This window comes from Zea mays, chromosome 10 (assembly GCF_902167145.1).
Source record: "Zea mays cultivar B73 chromosome 10, Zm-B73-REFERENCE-NAM-5.0, whole genome shotgun sequence".
In the NCBI taxonomy this organism is placed as follows: domain Eukaryota; kingdom Viridiplantae; phylum Streptophyta; class Magnoliopsida; order Poales; family Poaceae; genus Zea; species Zea mays.
In genome coordinates, this window is record NC_050105.1 from 140,771,078 (window position 1) to 140,791,457 (window position 20,380).

The 20,380-nt window shown below is 44.5% G+C and overlaps 1 protein-coding gene across 1 annotated transcript; it reads left to right on the forward strand.

Moving 5' to 3' along the window:
• The first annotated feature begins 1,506 nt into the window (after positions 1 to 1,506).
• LOC103642893 (GDSL esterase/lipase At5g55050) lies at positions 1,507 to 5,082 on the forward strand. The gene is made up of 6 exons (XM_020545519.1): positions 1,507 to 1,768; positions 1,849 to 1,950; positions 3,749 to 3,789; positions 3,969 to 4,199; positions 4,318 to 4,600; positions 4,716 to 5,082. Exons 1-6 carry the CDS (start codon positions 1,507 to 1,509, stop codon positions 4,964 to 4,966), a joined length of 1,170 nt encoding a protein of 389 aa, XP_020401108.1. The 3' UTR covers positions 4,967 to 5,082.
• The last annotated feature ends 15,298 nt before the right edge of the window (positions 5,083 to 20,380 follow it).

Sequence of the window (20,380 nt, forward strand, 5' to 3'; positions counted from 1 at the left end):
TGAAGAACGAGTGGACAAGAGGCTTGCTAGATGAAAAATAAAGCTTATCTCAATTGAAGGTAGATTGACATTGATTAATTCAGTGTGCTCAGCAGGCTTCCAATGTATATGATGTCCTTCTTTGCGATTTCCAAAGGTGCTCTTAAGAAACTGTTGGGGGCCTTCTTCCTCCGAAGGTTCTCAAAAACGTAACTGAACATATGTTTTCAGTATGACATAGATTGTTACAGGGGGCTTTGGCTTTGGGATGAAGGTTTCTTTTATATAGCAAGGTGAAGATGAAGCCCGAAGGTAATAAGAATAAACGACGAAGGTGTAACCAAGGAGCTTCAGCTTTGATGTAATGATGAAGGCCGAGCACGATGATGATCGGAAAGGGACAAATACTACTTAGCCCCTAATATTCTGTATTATAATAATAGATGAGTGTAAGGGACATAAATATATTTTACCCGGGCTGCGTGCCTATAAATAGATGAACAGTAACACCGTACTGTTCACGCTGGATTGTAATCACTCTCCCACATTCATTCCTTCAAACAAGCCAAAGGTATGTAATATTAATACTATTGAATATTCATTTATGTTTTATGAAATATAAATATAAATGAATTAATAAGATCTAGTCTTCATCTTTATTCCTTCGTATTCTTATTCGTATATTAAATAATGAAGGCAAGTCTTTCCTGATTTTCGTCTAACGAGTATTATCCCCATGTGGAAATAATACTTCGGAAGACGGAGATCCTTAATCTTTAACAATCGTGTTGCCTTGTTCTTGATTCATAGTATTTAAGAACGAGTGACCAACAGAAACTAGACTATTTTCGCTCTCGTTTCTATTGGCAAGGGTACGAGAATAAACGAAAATATGGCCTTGTTAGATGGAATATCCCGTGCCGTCCCAAAGATCAAGGAGGCCTTGGGATCCAAGGTTTGAAAATTAAGAACACAGCCTTACTAAGTAAATGGCCATCTATAAACTTTTGACATCAGAGAGGACTTGGCAAAAAAAATTAATAAATAAGTATTTGGGCACTAAACCTTTAGTACAAGGTGAATGGAAATCAGGTGACTCACATTTCTGATCCTGTTTGACCCACATCTCAATTAGTTGTAAAGTCGCGCGGTTACAAAATTGAACATGTGTGCATCTTCTGTCATTACTACCGTCGCGCTGTCGAGGAATACAAGGCTTACAGTTTAACTGCTTACGGAGTACTAACTACAGAACAAAAAGAGCATCCCATTTGGTTTTTGGGCGGGGCGAGGTGTTCGAAGCTGCAGCCATAGTGCATGCCGTAGTATGAATATGGTCTCTCATACCGTTCATTGATCAGTCCATCCATCAGGTAATCTTGTTTTTGTTTCCTTTTCATCGATACGTGTGGGTCTATAACTCTATATATACTCGTACATTGACATCTTAAAATTAACCAGCTGCATCGGATTGATTATTCATCAGGTATCGAGGGAGGGAGCTATAGCTGGGTCAAGAGTCAAGACATGGCCATCCATGGCGGGGCATCCTGGCTCGCTGCTGTAAGCCTGTCGTTGCTCGCGCTCGCGCTGCAGGGTGCGGCGGCGGAGACGCTCGTGCCGGCGATGTTCGTGTTCGGGGACTCCACGGTGGACGTCGGCAACAACAACTTCCTCGAGAGGTGCAACGTCAGCTGCAAAGCCAACTACCCGCACTTCGGCGTGGACTACATCGACCAGGCACCCACCGGCAGGTTCAGCAATGGCTACAACCTGGCGGATCAGCTAGGTACGTACGCGCGATGATCAGCAGGAGAGGATTTTACTGCACATGTCTGTCTGACCAGTTCGTTGCCGTGAATTCAACAGCGCAGCTGCTTGGCTTCGCCGAGAGCCCGCCGCCTCTCCTGTCGCTGTCGAACGCGACGAGCCTCATCTCGCGGATGAGCACGGGCATCAGCTTCGCGCACGGTTTACAAAACCGTTTTAGATGTAAAAACCGCCCCCCACCGGTAACGGTTTACCGTCGATAAACCGGTGGAAACCGGTAAAAACCGACCGGTTTGGCCAAACCAAATCATTTTGAATTCAAACCGGTTTACCAGCGGAAAACCGGTGAAAAACCGGTAGAAACCGCCGGTTAACCGCGAAACAAACTGGTTTTTATTGTTTTTTGCAGAAAAATTGAAAATTTTGTCAGAATTTATTTATAGTTTGCTCAATTCACATTGTACAGTAAATATTAATTGATCTACACAACATGCATTCACCAAAAAACATATAATATATATATATATATATATATATATATATATATATATATATATGCAACCACAAACTCCAGTTCTCATGTAATAAACAACCAGCGAACTTCGCATACTCAAATACAAGTTCTTTTACACCTCTCCAACGAGGCAACAACACATAGGTCGACTTATTTCACAATACTCACATGTTCACCTCGAGTCATAGTGATAGTACTTAAGCATGTTGAAGGGTCGTGATATTGTTTCAATCCATCATAGTGATAGTGATAGGTCTATACAAAAGATACGAGATACATTAGCGAGAAAATAAGAACGACAAATAAATACTTATCCACAAAGCAAAACAACATACCAGTATGTATGTTTGGTGTTTGTGTATTGCACGTGCACCTCACCAAGTGTTGAACTTTTCTTCTGATCAGCAAATCTTAGGAACACATACAGAAGAACTGGAGCTAAGAGTTCTAGCTAGATTGAGTATTGTCTAGATGGAAACTTATTAGAAGAACTGAAGCTACTTGATCCACAGATTCCATCTTGGACAGGAAATGTAACCGAAATTGACCACTAAATGTCTAAACTTGACTTGAGCTACCGGTTTCATCTTCAAGCAAATCTTAGGAACACATACAGAAGAATTGGAGCTAAGAGTTCTAGCTAGATTGAGTATTGTCCAGACGGATACTTATTAGAAGAACTGAAACTACTTGATCCACGGATTCCATCTTGAACAGGAAATGTAACCGAAATTGACCACTAAATGTCTAAACTTGACTTGAGCTACTGGTTTCATCTTCAAGCAAATCTTAGGAACACATACAGAAGAATTGGAGCTAAGAGTTCTAGCTAGATTGAGTATTGTCCAGACGGATACTTATTAGAACTGAAGCTACTTGATCCACGGATTTCATCTTGGACAGGAAATGTAACCGAAATTGACCACTAAATTTCTGAACTTGACTTGAGCTACGGGTTTCATCTTCAAGCAAATCTTAGGAACACATACAGAAGAACTGGAGCTAAGAGTTCTAGCTAGATTGAGTATTGTCCAGACGGATACTTATTAGAAGAACTGAAGCTACTTGATCCACGGATTCCATCTTGGACAGGAAATGTAACCGAAATTGACCACTAAATGTCTAAACTTGACTTGAGCTACGGGTTTCATCTTCACATATAGCATATAACATCTCCACATATAACATATAACATTAAACAAGACTAGTATACCTAAATTGACCACTAAATACTCAATCGTGGCATTAAATTCGGGTTTCCGGCAAAAATTGGCGGTTTACCGATCTAAAATAACGGTTTACCGGTCCCAAAAAATGGTTTACCGGCGGTTTCCGGTTTTTATGAATTTTTTCAAATTTTTCAAATTTAGAACGAATTTTGAAAAAAAACCGGTGGTTAACCGAAACCGCACCCCAGCGGTTTCGGTAAACCGACCGGTTTACCGCCGGTTTTTACCGGTTTTGTAAACCGTGGCTTCGCGTCAGGGGGATCGGGCATCCGTCCTGAAACCGGCAATGGGCCAGTGGTACGTCCACGTACATATATATGCATATGCATGCGGGCGCTGTTCTGATGAGCTAGCAGCTCTCTTCTATATATATGTTTACCTGTCTGTCGTGGCGTCGTGCACGGTGTACGTACCGTACATTCCATGCACGCATTTCAGTGATCACGGTTATGTTGACTAATAACTTGTTTCCGCAGTGTACGCAAGTTGTGTCCATGGCTGAGCAGGTCAGGAACTTCACGAACCTTGCTCGACTGTGGGCAAGTGGTAACGACAACAGGTCATCGGCCGCCGATCTCTTATCCCAATCTCTCTTCTTCATCAGCACCGGCAGCAACGACCTGTTCGAGTACGCGGACATAGGCCCCCAGAACAACGACACCGAGCTGTTGCAAGGTCTCGTCGCCTCCTACGCAGCCTATCTGAAGGTACTCTACTCCATCCATCCTTCTTCCAGCCGGAGAAAAAAAGTCCTCGTCTTTCTTTTGCTATTCTTCTACTAGTTTGGTTCTCTAAGAGTGAGATACGGCCGGCCGGCGGCGGCAGGACCTGTACAGCGCCGGGGCAAAGAGATTCAGCGTCGTCAGCACGTCGCTGGTGGGCTGCTGCCCGTCGCAGCTGGCCATAGCTCACGACCCCAGCAACCCCAAGGGCATCGACAAGTACGGGTGCTTCGCCGCGCTGAACAACCTCTCCGGCCAGCTCTACCCCATGTTCGACGCCATGCTGCAGGGCCTCAGCCAGGAACTGCCCGGCATGAACTACTCCTTGGTGAACTCGATCAAGATGGCCGAGTGGGTCTTCGAGAGCCCCGCCACGCCAACCTACAGTAATAATCGACATCAGGCTCAGCTCCTCCGATCCCGATCCCGTAATTAAAAAGAAGTTCCCAAGCCCTGGAATTCATTCTCACGTCAGTTCTCCGTCTCTTTCATCTGCGACAGACTTCACGGTCCTCGACATCGCGTGCTGCGGCGGGGGGCAGTTTGGAGCAGACGGGTGCAACTCCTCGGCTCCCCTGTGCCCGAACCGCAGCAACCACCTCTTCTGGGACGATTACCACACCACCGAGGCCGCGTCGCGGATCGCTGCGAGCATGATATTCAGCGACCCCACCGGGCTCTTCGTACACCCCATCAACGTGCACCAGCTGGTCGGCGGTGGAGCTGCCGCCACCGTAGATAATACTATATGAATTTTCTTTGTAGCCGCAGGAGGGAAAAAAACTATATTCATATGCGCCATGATTCATGTATGTGTGATCAGCAATGATACAGGTTTGGAATTTATTTGAATTGCGGGGTTGCCAGATTATTGCCCGCTATATAGCAAGTTTATTTTGTTTAGGTTATGAACCTTGTGATTAAAAATACTAGCTGGCGATCTGTTGTTGTCCGTGTTTCGAATCTAACTCCGACAAGTAAATTTGTATGCGTGTTCTTGGCTCCGAACGGTATGCGCGGTGAGCGCGACATTTATACTGGTTCGACCAGAACATCACTACATCCAATTTTTGATGGCTCACACTACCAACATTATTGTTGATCAATGCTCGTAGTATAGGTTACAAGCGGATGAGAGAGAGTAGAAGCTTCCAAGTCTCTTGTGCGGAGGAGGTAGAGTTAAGGGTTACAAGGATGGAGTCATAACTAAGTTTTAGCTTGACGTCGGGGCTCCGGCCTCTGCGTCTTCGTCGATGTATCCTCGCTCCTTTTCGTTGGTTAGTTCGTTTGTCCGGTGGCCGACCTCCTCCTTTTATAGGCCAAAAAGGGGCAGTCAGTTGCTGGTGGCTTCCTTGAGGAGTCACCGAGCGATGGTAAAACTGAGCGCCTTACCCCGATGAAGTAGTGTTCGTATGTGAGCATCTAGGTCGCCTGGTTGTCTCATACTCTTTATGGCGGATGACGTAGACAGCGTGGGCCTGAGCGCCATCAATCGAGCTACGCCGACCCCTGCCCTTTGTAGCCTAGGTCTCAACACGACTTGTCTCGTTGCGCCCTGCAGCCAACCTGCGCACTCAGGCCTAGCCCTAATAGGGCATGAGTGCGCCGCATGCGAGGTGGGTGTGGACCATAAATGCACAACAATCAGAGGGGTTCGTAGGTTATGAGTGGGAGGCGGACCAATGCCTCACTACTACAGGTATCCTCTATACAGGCGGTCCGGTTAGCCTCTACACAGGCGGTTCCAGGAACCGCTTGTGGTGCACCGCCTGTGATGTAAAACAACATCACAGGCGGTCAATCAAAAACCGCCTGTGATAGTCACACATCACAGGCGGTCCGGTTTAAAAGAACCGCCTGTGATAGACACAAATCACAGGCGGTTTTAATTATAAGCCGCCTGTATTTCCCAGATTCATATACAGAAGCAGATTCATATATATTTTCCAGATTCAAACACAGATTCAAACACAGATACAGAAACAGAATTAATAACAGCCTGTGATTCAAACACAGATTCAAACACAGATTCAGCAGGTTCCATAAACAGATTCATCATACAAAAATTCAAACATCCCCATATACATACACAGATTCATCCACATCAAGTTGCATAACAACTCAACATCTCAAAGTTCCATAGACAACTAAACATCTAAAGTTCCTAACTAAAGACCTAAACACTATGTGATATTGTGTACAAACTTAGTTCTGGGAATTTTTGCAAATTTCCATTTACATTGTAGAATAGCCCTTGTTGATGAAGAACTTCACGGCGCATAAAGTAAAGCAAGTCTCTTACAACCTTAGCCACGCCGGTGGAAACCATATCTCTTTCTAACCATTCAGCATTGATCTTAGATTTAGGAACCTACAATGAAAGCAAAAAGCAATCGGTGCTAAGAGTAATGTGATGAGCAACAATATAACATAAAAATTGCAATATAGACAATGATAGCGAACTTACATCCTCACGATTGACCATGTAATGGAAGGTGACACGACACCATTCGCATACATAATAACCGCACAGGACAGTACCCGGAGGTTGTTTGTCACCATATGGAAATAATGATATTGACAAATTAGGCTTGTCCTCTGGATGTTCGCCGCCAAGATCTTTCCAATAAAAACGGTATGCACTGCATATAAGAATAGCATTGTCAGATTAAGAATACATTTGTTAAGATGTAATAAGTACAAGTGTGCAATAATAATCATACTTCTCTAAAATCTTCAAGAAGTCATTATACGTAGCCTTTTCCATTCTCAGTGAGTCGAAGACCACGACTTTACCATCCTTTGGCCAGATCATGATACAAATGTAGTGGTCACTATATAGACATAGACGAAAACACATGTTAATATCACGATTGCCATAATTTATAGTTCAAAATTAAACCATGTCGATAACTTACTTAAAGTGGTGCGGAGCTATTATTAAGTCCTTGCCATGTTGTACATGATTGTACATGGCTCGTCCAATGTATGCCGCCATTACCTTCATTTTCTTTCTCTGATTCTGTTTGACGGCTTTCTCAAATTCAGCATCGTCCAAGTCTTTGTATTCTTCTCCTTGCCTCCGAGCAACTACTTTGTAGCGAGCTTGGGATATCATCAACGGGTCAAGAAACCCTGTCTTAAGTTGTTTCTTCTTATCATCCATGTATTGCATCCTACGTGTAATAGTGTTAATCGTTAGACTCTCGTTTATGTGTGCGTGTACAAAACTAACAAATATGAAAGTTTAGAGGTACTTACAAGCAGAAGAGGGTTAAGTAGTTCGTTTCCATCCTTTGTCGGTGGTACAACGACCAGAGATCGTCAAAGAATAAATGCCGCACAGGATTTATATGATCATTGCTCCAAAATGCATCTTCTGGCACAACAAATGTGAATTCCTCGAGTTTGTATTTGTTGCTAGCCACCATGTACCACTCATGCATTCTAATCTCCGGAGTCGACAACTTAGAAAGTTGCACCGTCGTTAAGAACGGCCTCCCATTCACAAATTTAGGAGGAACATCCTCCTTCTTGTATACCGAGATATTGGTTTTAAGACGTAATGATTCTCGAGTATGAATCATTCCATCTTCTTCCCATACTTCGAAATTGTCTATTTGGGCCGGCCGTGTGCCTACTCCATGAGATGCTGATACTGCTTTTGATTGATTAGTCATAACTCTCTGCAATTTATGCAGGTAGTGTGCCACTGATTCTGACGGTTTCTTGACATCGTCTGTGGCGATTCGCTTATGAATCTTCTTTGAAATAGTTGGCCCTTCAACATTGGTGCCAACCTTTGGTTCCTTTTTTATGTTGACGTCGACATTCTGAGGAACAATTTTGTCTACGCCCCCCTCGTCGAGTTCCTTCGCAAGAGGCGATATGATTGTTTCAACGATTTTTTTGGAGGTCGGTGTCATATCTTCCTGCACCATGGGGTGTGGAATGATCGAACTAGCTTTTTGTTGCATTGGTGTTGAATTCGGCTCATCACCAAACTTGATGTCGCGTCGATGCCAAAGGACCAACTCGTTAATTGCCTCATGCAAAGTTATGATCCCCTCAACTGGAAAATCTATCTCCCAATCTTCACAACCATTGTCTGTGATTTCTAGAACTTCGACCACAGCATAGTGTGGCGGGACAGGATTGTCCTTGTAGTTAACAAGTCCTGGTTTTACCAAACCAGTAGCAGCTTGCTTTGTTTTTGTCCCAGATCGATTGATTGGAATATGAAGAAAGCAAGGCTTGTCCTCAACAATATCGTCTACAGGGTACTTGGTCAAGTCTTGCACAGATCCAACGCTGCTAGGGACTATAGGTGGACTCATGTGGCTTGGCTTGAGTTCAAATGATATGCATTCTGTTTTTTTCATTTTGTTCATCACGTCATTAATAGCCTTTTGTACCCTTTCATCAATAGTCTCTTCTAGGGTCCTTTTCGACTTCTCGTGTTTCCTATATGACGACGCATACTCTGGAAACGCCTCTCTCCAGGAAATCTTAGAAGAGATTCCCCGAGCCCGTCCAGTGTGTTCAGGATTGCCTAGGGCTGCAGTTAGTATGTCATTCTCCCTCCGAGGCTTAAATTCTCCTTTTTTTCTCTTATCTGCATATTCTTGAATTTTTGACGAAACTTCGCCTACCAATTCTGGATGCACAAGTTTGCCGTCCTCACTCAAACCTGCTCGACCTAAGATCCAACGAATAGCTCTCTCATCGATATCTTTTAATATTGGGTCCAAAGTGCCGTTAGTTATAGCTTCCTCGATAATCTTGTTCCACTGCACAACTTTATGGTGATATCCGCTTGACCCCAGGCGATGGGGGTGTTTGTTCATCTTCGCTCTCTGAGAATTAGTTTCGCCCAGTTCTTTGGCCTTCAGTTCGGTCTTCTGACGAACAAATTCCTCCCACTGAGCTTGAGTGATTTTCCCCATTTTCTTGGGCGGAGGAACCTTATTCTTCTTAACAAAGTCCCTATTCATCTCGGCCTTCCACCCACGAAACATCTTGGCCATAGCAGAGAGCATCGACTTCCTTACTGCATCCTCTGTGCCTTTTGGGAACTTGAATGACTCAGACAACTTAGCCCATAGCTTGTTGCGGGTGTCTTCATCTAAATCCTTCCATTTTTGAAGTGTGATTGGCACTATATCTCTAACAGTAGCCCCGCAGGAATTTCGAAACTTTGTAACCACGTCAAGTGGTTCTTCAGGAAACCCCTCTGCATTTAGTTTTGTTACATACATAACTGCACCTTCTTTCATCTGATTTGGACCTCGTCGCCCTCGTTTCCGCTTATGTGAAACGGATGATTCAGGCATCGGAGCATCCTCTGTGTTTCGTGTAGAAGATGCATCCTCTTTCTTCTCTTCATTTGAAATCTATATAGTGAAAAAATTAATGGCCTTTCATATATGAACATTATTTTACAATATAGTCCACATATTTCTATTTACCTCTTCATCGTTGGGAATATAGTCGGCATCAAGCTCATCTGATGTTTTTTTCTTCCTTGGAGGTATAGGAGTACAAGGATTGTCGTCACTAGTACTATCCTCCCCGCTCCCTTCACTGGAGCTGCTCGTTGTCTGCCATTCAAGTTTGGTCGCGTCTTCATCAACTTTGTTAGACGCACCGGTGCAGACCACATCCATACTAGGCTGCTCGTTGTCTGCCATTCAAGCTGGTTCCATCGATAAAGGGATATACTGTTAGTGTGATATACTGGTTCCATCAATAAGGGAACTTGGAGAAAAGGCACTTTCCAATGCAGTTAGACAGAGAAGGCATGGCTGTGATGTTATAATGCTGAAGGACCCCAAGAAGAGATTATGCCCTATAGTCTACCACCTCTCGTTATTTGTGGGCTTCACCGAGGGCGGGAAACATTTGGTGACATCAAACGACCTTCAGGCTGGGGACGTCTGCGAGATTGTTAAGGGGCCAGACGATGGTGAGCCGGTGTACTCTGTCCGGATGTGTGGTCACAAAATTTAAAGCCGCCCCGGCTTCATCTGTGCGCTTCTCTTCTCTTATGTCGGCTACTAAGATCACTTAGCGACCCACCTAAGAGAAGAGAAGCACACACATGCAGCCGGGGCAGCTTTTAATTTTGTGACCACACATCCGGTCATAGTACACCGGCTCACCATCGTCTGGCCCCTTAACAAGCTCGCAGACGTCTTCAACCCGAAGGTCGTTTGCTATCACCAAATGTTTCCAGCCATCGGTGAAGCCCACAAATAACGGGAGGTGGTAGACTACAGGGCTTAATCTCTTCTTGGGGTACTTCAGCATTATAACATCACAGCCATGCTGAAGGACCCCAAGAAGAGATTAAGCCCTGTAGGACCCCAAGAAGATATTAAGCCCTGTGGACTACCACCTCCCGTTATTTGTGGGCTTCACCGAGGGCGGGAAACATTTGGTGACATCAAACGACCTTCAGGCTGGGGACGTCTGCGAGATTGTTAAGGGGCCAGACGATGGTGAGCCGGTGTACTCTGTCCGGATGTGTGGTCACAAAATTTAAAGCCGCCCCGGCTTCATCTGTGCGCTTCTCTTCTCTTATGTCGGCTACTAAGATCACTTAGCGACCCACCTAAGAGAAGAGAAGCACACACATGCAGCCGGGGCAGCTTTTAATTTTGTGACCACACATCCGGTCATAGTACACCGGCTCACCATCGTCTGGCCCCTTAACAAGCTCGCAGACGTCTTCAACCCGAAGGTCGTTTGCTATCACCAAATGTTTCCAGCCATCGGTGAAGCCCACAAATAACGGGAGGTGGTAGACTACAGGACTTAATCTCTTCTTGGGGTCTACACACTTAAGATTGTAGGAGCTAGTGCTCAACTACTAGCATCTATAGATATGGACACAAGTCCAAATTTGGTGCTACTCGGCACCATCGATATCACTAGAAAAAAAATACATCAAAGAGATACACTTCCCAATAGTACTCGAAGATAGTTCATTGACTTGACACTCTCTAAGAGGTTCATACAAAATACATTATCTCTAAGAGTGAAACCTACGATACTCATATCGTGTTGTTTAGGACTAAACATCAACAACCCCTTGACTGGTCGCTATCATACTCAATTCCAAAATATTTTTCCAATATGTCGGCTTGAGTAAGGAGATCTGGGCATGGGAGTTCCTCCAAATCATCTGCAGCTTCATCATCATCTTCAGCATATTGCAGGGCTTCATCTTGAATAATTTTAGCCCTCTTGGAGTCAGCATACTTTTTGATGGACAGAGCACACTTCTCAAGCATGTCGCATACATCTCCAATTTGAAACAAAGTGGTCTTAAGTGTGTACACCGATTCCGGTTCACTAGTATCCACAACCCCATCAGTCACTAGACTGCGAATGATGTCAACATGTGTCTCGATGACTCGAACTGAGCTCTCAACCATGTCAAGTGGCTCTTTTTCCATCTCTAAAACTGAAAATGGCCAAGCCTCACAATCAACATTGAGATCGCAACAAAGGCAGGGATCAGAGGGAAAACAAGGATGTGGCTTATAGGGCAAAAAGAGGGGTCCAAATAACATTGTCATGGCTATGAACAAGTCAAAGATGGGAGATAAGAACAAGTCTTATAACATAGGGTTGGGAAGCAAAGATAGGTAGTCAAAAAACTAAGAAGGGAGATAAGAACAAGTCTTATAACATAGGGAGATAATAACATTGCCATGGCTATGTACTTCCATGATGTATGTGGCCATAAACACTAAAAATAGACTTGTTTCCCCAATCACTATGGAGATTTTCTACCAAGAAGGGGTCCTAGTAGTTGCATCAACTATCCATGACAAAATTCTTCATAAGCATAATTACCAACATTTAATCACAAGGGATACAAGCTACTAAAGCAAAAATGATGACCTTAACAAAATATGTAAGTGAAAACACCAACAATATAATTATAATGACCAACATTAACAATATAAGATTAACAATAATTAAGGCAGGACTAGCAAAAACAAGTAATGAAGGCATGAATTTTTAACAAGTAATTAAGGCATGATCAAGGAGTGCACCGAGGGCTCGGAGATGGGCACGGCGGCGCACTCGGCGCTCGGGCTCGGCGGCGCTCGGGCTCGAGGATGGGGACGGCGGCGCTTGGCCTCGGAGACGGTGGCACTTGGGCTCGGGGACGGGGAAGGGGACGGTGGCGCACTCGGAGATGGGCACGGCGGCGCGCTCGGGCTCGGGTACGGGGAAGGGGACGGTGGCGCACTCGGAGATGGGCTCGGCGGCGCTCGGGCTCGGGGACGGGGAAGGGGACGGTGGCGCACTCGGAGATGGGCTCGGCGGCGCTCGGGCTCGGGGACGGGGTGGAGGGCGCCTCGGATGACGGTGGCGCTCGGGGACGGGGACGGGCGCCCAGCTCGGAGACGGTGGTGGTTGGGCTCGGGCTCGGCGACGGCGTGGAGGGCGCTCACGGCTCGGAGACGGGGACGGGAACGGCGGCGAAGTATCAGCTCCTGGCGAAAACACTAAACCCTAAGCCACCGTACCGACGCTTTTATATAGTAAACACATCACAGGCGGATTTTAAGAACAACCGCTTGTGATGTATAACATCGCAAGCGGTTTTCTATGTCGACCGCCTGTGATATGTAAACATCACAGGCGGTCGACATAGAAAACCGCTTGTGATGTTATACATCACAAGCGGTTTTTCTTAAAATCCGCCTGTGATGTGTATGTAGTATAAAAGGCTCGGTTCCAGCGCAGGAACCCTAACTTCCGGAGCCCGACGCCGCTAGGCTGCACAGTACTGTAGCGGCGGCGGATTTTTTTGATCTACGGGGAAAAGGTTTTGTTTTTGATTTTCGGGCTTGATTTCAAGAGTTTATGCATATATATGATCTCCGTTTGTTTTATTTCTCATTTTGATACGATTTTTTGCCTCAATTTTGTAATATAGACCGGAATTGAAGAAAAACTCAGGAATTCCAAGATTTAGACTTGTAGTTGATCTGATTTAAAGATTTTTTTGAAGAGTTGTCTCACCTCAAGGTACCTATATTGCTGCAATCTTGTTTCATTTTCATGCACATTAATTCGTTCATGATTTAGGGATTAAATTCAATTAATTAGGGATATTTTAAAAATTTTTGTCTCATATACTAGGTACATCTCGATATGATCTTGTTTCACTTTCATGAACATTTATTTTTTCATGTTACATCTCGATATTGACGTTAATCAATATAGGGATAGGTAATGGCGGACCGAGGTTGGATGTACAATGTGCCAAGACCACATCCGTCGTACATTCGAAATTTGAGAAGCTTTATTGAAGCGGCCAACAAGCACGCGAATTTGCGAAAGAGCAAGGAGATATTATGTCCGTGCATCGATTGTGATAATAAGATAGCTTGGAGAGATATAGGAGTAATCCAATCACATCTGCTAAAAAGAGGGTTTAAAAACAATTACACGATATGGTCAGAACATGGTGAGTTGGATCCGTGTGAAGTGCCTGGTAATGACGAGAGAGTTGTCGGAATTTTAGATCTTAAAGTTGATGGTGAAGTGGATAATGTGGATGCTAATCAAGAATTTGAAGAATTTGATTGTGAAGAGATGTTGCGCCATATGGAACCAGAAATGTTAAGTTCTGTGGGATCGCAGAAAGGGCTATCTAAAATGGAGGGACTGGAAAGTGCCTCAAAAGAACCTTTATATGATGAATCAAATGGTTGTGACAAAGAGTTTACTACACTGCGTACAGTTCTAGAACTTCTGAAGTTGAAGGCTAGCGCCGGATGGTCTGATACTAGCTTCACAGATCTTTTGAATTTTCTGTCTCAATTACTACCAAAACCCAACAAACTACCAACAAGCACTTATAAAGCGAAGAAGCTTATATCTCCCATAGCTCTGGGTGTGCAAAAAATTCATGCATGTCCGAACCATTGTATTCTGTATCGTGGCGATTTTGAGAACGCATCAAGATGCCCAGTTTGCAATGTCAGTCGATACAAGAAGAGCTACAATCAAGACTGTGTAAAAAAATTCCCGAAGAAAAATAAAAACAAGAAATCCACTATTGGACCTGAAAGTGACGATGACACTTTTGATGACATGGATGGGAAAAAGAAGTCAAAGAACCCAGCTTTGGTGATGTGGTATCTTCCAGTAATTGATCGCTTAAAACGTTTGTTCTCAAACCCTAGGGAGGCTGAGCTTATGCGTTGGCATGCTGAAAATCGCAAGCAGAATAACAAACAGATTCGACACCCTGCTGATGCATCACAATGGAAAAATTTCGATCTTATGTATCCTGAGTTTGCCAAAGAAACCAGAAATGTAAGATTTGCTTTGGGTACAGACGGAATGAATCCATTTGGTGAAAAAAGAAGTGTACATAGCACCTGGCCCGTGACTTTAACGATGTACAACCTTCCATCATGGCTGTGTCACAAAAGAAAGTATATTATGTTGACTATTCTTATTCAAGGTCCGAAATCAGCTGGTGTTGATATTGATGTGTTCCTAGAACCTCTTATGGAAGATATGACAAAGCTCTGGAATGAAGGAGTTAGAATATGGGATGAGTATTGCCGTGAGTATTTCAACTTAAGAGCAATTATATTTGTTACCATCCATGATTCTCCCGGTGGCGCCACACTATCAGGGCAAAAGACTAAAGGAAAGAATGGTTGTGTAGTGTGCGTCGATGGAACTGCTTCCATGTACCTTAAATCATCCAAGAAGTTGGTGTTCATGGGACACAGACGGTTCTTGATGAAGCAGCATAAGTACCGAAAGATGAAAGAGGAATTTAACAATCAACTGGAAAGTGAAGGTGCACCAAAGCCTTATAGTGGGAAACTTGTTTTTGAAATTGTAAAGAACATTCATGTTGTATTCGGAAAGGGAAAAAACAAAGGAGAAAAGAGAAAGAGAACTGACCCTTCAACTTACACAACTTTCAAGAAGCAATCAATATTTTTCAAGTACCTCCCATACTGGAAGGATATGGAAATTTGCCACAGCATTGATTTGATGCATGTAACAAAAAATGTTTTTGACAGCATCATTGGAACCTTGTTGGGCATGCCGAGTAAGACAAAAGACGGACTTAAATCACGCAATGATCTAGTAGATCTTCAAATCAGACCGGAACTTCATCCAGTGGATAGTGGCAAAGGGAAGCCTTACCTCCCCCCAGCTAGCTACAACTTGTCAGTTGAGGAGAGAACAAAGATTTGCAAATGTTTGCGTGGGGTCAAAGTGCCCACAGGTTTCTCATCCAATATCAGCAGACTAGTCAGGATGAAGGACTTGTCTCTATTTGGCTACAACTCTCATGACTGTCATGTGATGATGACGGTGTTCCTCCCAATTGCGGTAAGAGCCCTCAAAACAGAACATGTCAAAGTTGTCATCACACGCTTGTGTTACTTTTTCAATGCGGTTTCACAAAAAGTAATAGCTTTAGAAGACTTGGACTATCTAAAGGCATACATCATCGAGACTATGTGCAAGCTTGAAATGTGTTTTCCTCCATCATTTTTTGATATGCAAGTACACCTAATCATACATCTCGTGGATCAGATAAAAATATTAGGGCCACTATATTTACATCATATGTTTCAGTTGGAGCGATACCTGGGAGTATTAAAAGGTTATGTGCGAAATCACGCTCACCCAGAGGGTTCAATCATGGAGGGATACACTACAGAAGAAGTGATTGAGAGCTGTATAGACTACATCAGTGACGGAACAATGATAGGTGTGCCTGTACCTAAACATGAGGGTAAACTATGTGGGAGAGGGAGAATGGGCAAGAAAACTTTTCGCGTTGAGGATTACAAGCTAGTACATTGTGCTCATGGTAGTGTACTACAACATCTCACGATAGCCGAGCCTTACATAGAGGAACACCTGAATGAGCTTCGTAAAGAAAATCAGAACCGCACAGAGGACTGGATCATGAGGGAGCACAAACATCGTTTCAGCGAATGGTTAATGGACAAAAACATCCCATTCGGAGACTCTTCGGATGAGAAAACAATGAAGAATTTGGCTTCTGGGCCATCGTGTTTTGTGACATCATGGCAAGCATATGACATCAATGGGTACACATTCTACACTAAATCAAAAGACATGAAAAGTGTTGCACAAAATAGCGGTGTTCGTATCGATGCTTTTGACCTACATGGACAGAAGACCACATATTTTGGATTCATAGAGGAAATATGGGAACTTGATTATGGCCCAAGCATGAAAATACCCTTGTTTAAGTGCCAATGGGTACAACATCCCGTGGGGGTGATAGTGGATAACTACGGACTCACACTGGTAGACTTAAAGAAAGTAGGATATAAAGATGACCCGTGGGTTCTCGCCGAATGTGTTGCACAAGTGTTCTATGTACTCGATCCAGCAGATGAGAAGATGCATGTAGTTATTTCTGGAAAGCAAAAAATTGTTGGAGTTGAGAATGTGGGAGACCAAGATGAGGAATACAATAAGTATGAAGAGATGTTCGTCTTTAACGGTCCAGAGAGAATCAAGCGTGTGGAAAAGAAAATTGATAAGAACTTAAAGCCATACATGCGGAAAAATGGTAGTTCATGAAAAATTGTATGAATCAAATTGTATTTGTTATCATGTATGATCGACTATGAATTGTGGTTGCCAATTAATTTAAAATCTCTCTAGTTATCTATGTGTGCTATTATAATTCATTTAAATTGTATTTGCATATTATTGTTAAAAATTAAATATTAATTCATTTAAATTGTATTTGCATATTTCTGTTAAAAATTAAAATTATTTTCATATTTAAATTGTATTTTCATAATTTTACAATCACAGGCGGTTTTGTCTTAGGGTCCGCTTGTGAAAAGGATAGAGCATCACAGGCGGTCCTAAACAAAAACCGCTTGTGATACTATTACATCACAGGCGTACTAAACCGCCTGGGACATCACAGGCGGTTTTCTAACCGAACCGCCTGTGATGTAAAAATCCTACCGCTTGTATAGAGCCAAATTGTACTAGTGCCTCTACCGTGGCTCGGCGCCAGGCATAGTTAACGTGGTCGGTCAGTTATGGTGGGTCAGTCTCAGGCCAGGCGACAGATCCACTCGAGTGATTTCCCTTCGGTTCGCCTGGCCCCCCCCGTCTTGCTCCGCCACGCCCTACCCCGGGCTCGGTGCCTCGGGGTTCGTCCGAGGGCAGGCTCTTCCATGGCAGATGTTTCCTTCCTCATCCTACTGACCGATGGGCCCTGGTTGCCAGAGGCCTCTTCCCAGCGGCCTTGCTTACCCGTGGGCCCTAGGGACCGGGACCTTTTCCCTGACAATAGCCCCTAAGCCCCCGAGGGGAGAGTGTCTCCACTTGGGGTTGATGAAGGGTCGGATAACGTTTGCCCTTCCACCCCTTGAGAGACTATGGTACTTATGCTTTCGAGACTCGAACCACTGACGCGACTCGTTGTCTCTCGAGCAGAGTCAGGCACATTTGTCCCTTTATAAGTTCGGGTGGGTGTCCGCTTGTTGGTCACTCTCGAGCCCATTTCTCTCTGGTTCCTTTCTCGAATGGTCTTTTCAGTTGGGTTGGTCGGTAGATAGCGGGTCGGTGGGATGTCGCACCGTGTTGGTCGGGAGCCAAGATAAGTCTGTCTGTGTAAGGTTCTTTATCCTTTTCCCTAGGATGAGTCTGATACTTCCTCCCCTCATTTCTTTTGCCGCAGGGCGGCCCCCATCGACCAAGAGGTTACGCCACCCTTTGTTGGATCGTTGTGGCTGGACCCTCTATCCCGTCTCCCTCTTCCTTGGGAGTCCTGAGAGAGTTGCGATGTCTTCCACGCGGCGCAGGAGGCTACCGAAGTTGAGGTCGATGGTCGCATCATTTGTAAGGCAGTTGCCCTCTAGATTTATTGGCCTTTTTTACCCTGTCTGTCTTTTCTAGAAGCCTTGCAGGCTGAGCTGGAGAGGTTGTGCCACCGCTTGGGTCAGGTTCTGGACTACGTCGGGGCACACGATTCCTCTTTGGTGGAACACTTAGACAATGTCATGTGTCGTATCCAAGACATTGTTGATTTTGGTGTTCACCGGGGAGCCGTGGTGGCGCTGCTCATTGGGGAGCTCCTATCCGGCTGTGGCCTTCACGATGACGTCGATCCCCCTCATCCCTCTCAGACGAAGGGCTAGAGGACGTGCTAGAGGGTTTTAAGGAGGCGGGTAGTCGTGTTGTGTAGAGGTTCTCTGCGGACGACGTTGTGCGCAGCGCTCGTTGACCGTAGTGTAACGTGGCTCGACACTGCCTCCCAGAGGGAATAATAAATAATTATTTCTTTTTGTCCCCCTTTTTTGTGTTCGTGTCACAATATCTAGGGTCCTTCTTTCGTAAACCTTATCGAGTGTCACCCCTTTGAAGAAGGGAGGAAAGGAGCTTCGGCAACCACGTCTTCCCTTCACACCTCGTGGGTTTCCCTATTAGCCAACGCCTTCCTCTATCCGTTGTTCGCCCATGGATCAAGGTGAAACTCCTTGGGGAGGTAGTTCGGGTATATGGTATGATGGTTCCGTCCTTTCCTCGGGTTTCCGTTACTCCTCTTACCTTCCCCAATCATTTCCCGGTTCTCTTTTAGGGTGGCGGTTTGCCCATCTAAAGCACAAAAGGAGTTTTGGTTCTATGCTCCAACCGCCCACTTCGCCACCCTCTATGGGGCGCTCGGTGGATGACCTACAGAGGGATCTGGGCATGGCTTTGGAGGTGGCTAACACTGACGTCCAACATCTTCAGGGGTGTTTGGCAGTTCTTAATGATTCTCGGCGGGTAAGTTTATATGATCTGGTCCTTGGGCTCCCAATTTCTCAGGCTTCTGATCGTCTAGAAGCATGCAAAGGCCCCTTGTTGCCATGATATGAATACATAGTTCCCTGCATAGGGTTGCTCAAATACTCTTGTACAACAGTACAAGACGCTTTAAGGCCATTCTCAATGGATGGTTTCATCGTACTTTTTTCAATATTGTCATGTTAACATTTATCTAGAAAACAATGTAAGCAGAGTTTCATCCTCATGAAACTCTCTCATCTCCTATGAAACTCTCCTATATCTCTCTTCATTAAATTACATATCATGTCACCTTGTTTGCTTACGTGGCATGCCATTTAATGAGAATGAAACTCGTACGAAATTCCTACTGAGAATGACCTAATGTTGTCCGCAGCAGATCGTGTAAAATAGGAGATTGCATTATAGATGACATTGCTTGTAAAGCGAAGTTTAAAATTAGGGTTAAGATAAGGGATGAGATATGGTAGTTGTTGGAGACAGCCTAAGATCATTCTCAAGAGTTTCATTCTCATATAACATGTCCCATAGGTAAGTAGGATGACATAATATGCAATTTAATGAAGAGAGATATGAAGAGTTTCATGTGGATGAAACTCAGTATACACTATTTTCTAGACAAATATTGATATAACATCTTGAAAAACAGCGCGATGAAACAATGCATTGAAAATAGCCTAAATACTCGTTTTCCTTGAGCTTTAGCGTTAACTGTACACGCCCAAAGATTCACTCGCTTACTGTTTAAGCCTCTTAAAGTTGTCGTCCAAAATTCCTCCTGAAAGCAGCAGCGTGCGAAAAGGATTCCAGGCAATGCGCAGAACATATCATATTTTGCCCAAGGAACGAACTCACCGTTGGAAGTGGACGGCGATTGTAGCCAACGCCACAGGATCCGGGCCAATCCTTTCTGGTCCCCGCGCTGTGACCTGTGTGCTGATGCATTCCATGCTATGCTTGGTACGTAATGCCAGATTGCCAGCTTGGTGCGACGTCGCGTCGCGGTTCTCCCCACCGGTGGCAGCTTGCAGCCGCTGAACCGTCTGAAAACCCAATCCTGAGCTTTCAATTGCCCTTGCGAAATCGAATTTCTACTACGCCCCGTTTTTAATCGTCGGCGCTGAATCTGATCGACGAACACGAGGCCGCGAGGTTAATTAACACTATGTTTTACGGCAGTACAGGACAAAACGGGCATGTCCTTTGGATTATTTACCGGGACGAGGGATCCCAAGATACGGATCGATCGATCGATCCATTCTGTCATGCAGCAGTAGCCAAACCCCCTGTCTTCTTCCTCGAGATGCATCGTC

Bases quoted from the DNA above. Each gene is read 5' to 3' on its own strand.
- LOC103642893 (XM_020545519.1), top strand. From the start codon at position 1,507: ATGGCCATCCATGGCGGGGCATCCTGGCTCGCTGCTGTAAGCCTGTCG. The intron at 1,951-3,748 runs GTTTACAAAACC...GCTTCGCGTCAG, and splicing joins GGGCATCAGCTTCGCGCACG to GGGGATCGGGCATCCGTCCT. The intron at 4,601-4,715 runs GTAATAATCGAC...CATCTGCGACAG, and splicing joins CCCCGCCACGCCAACCTACA to ACTTCACGGTCCTCGACATC.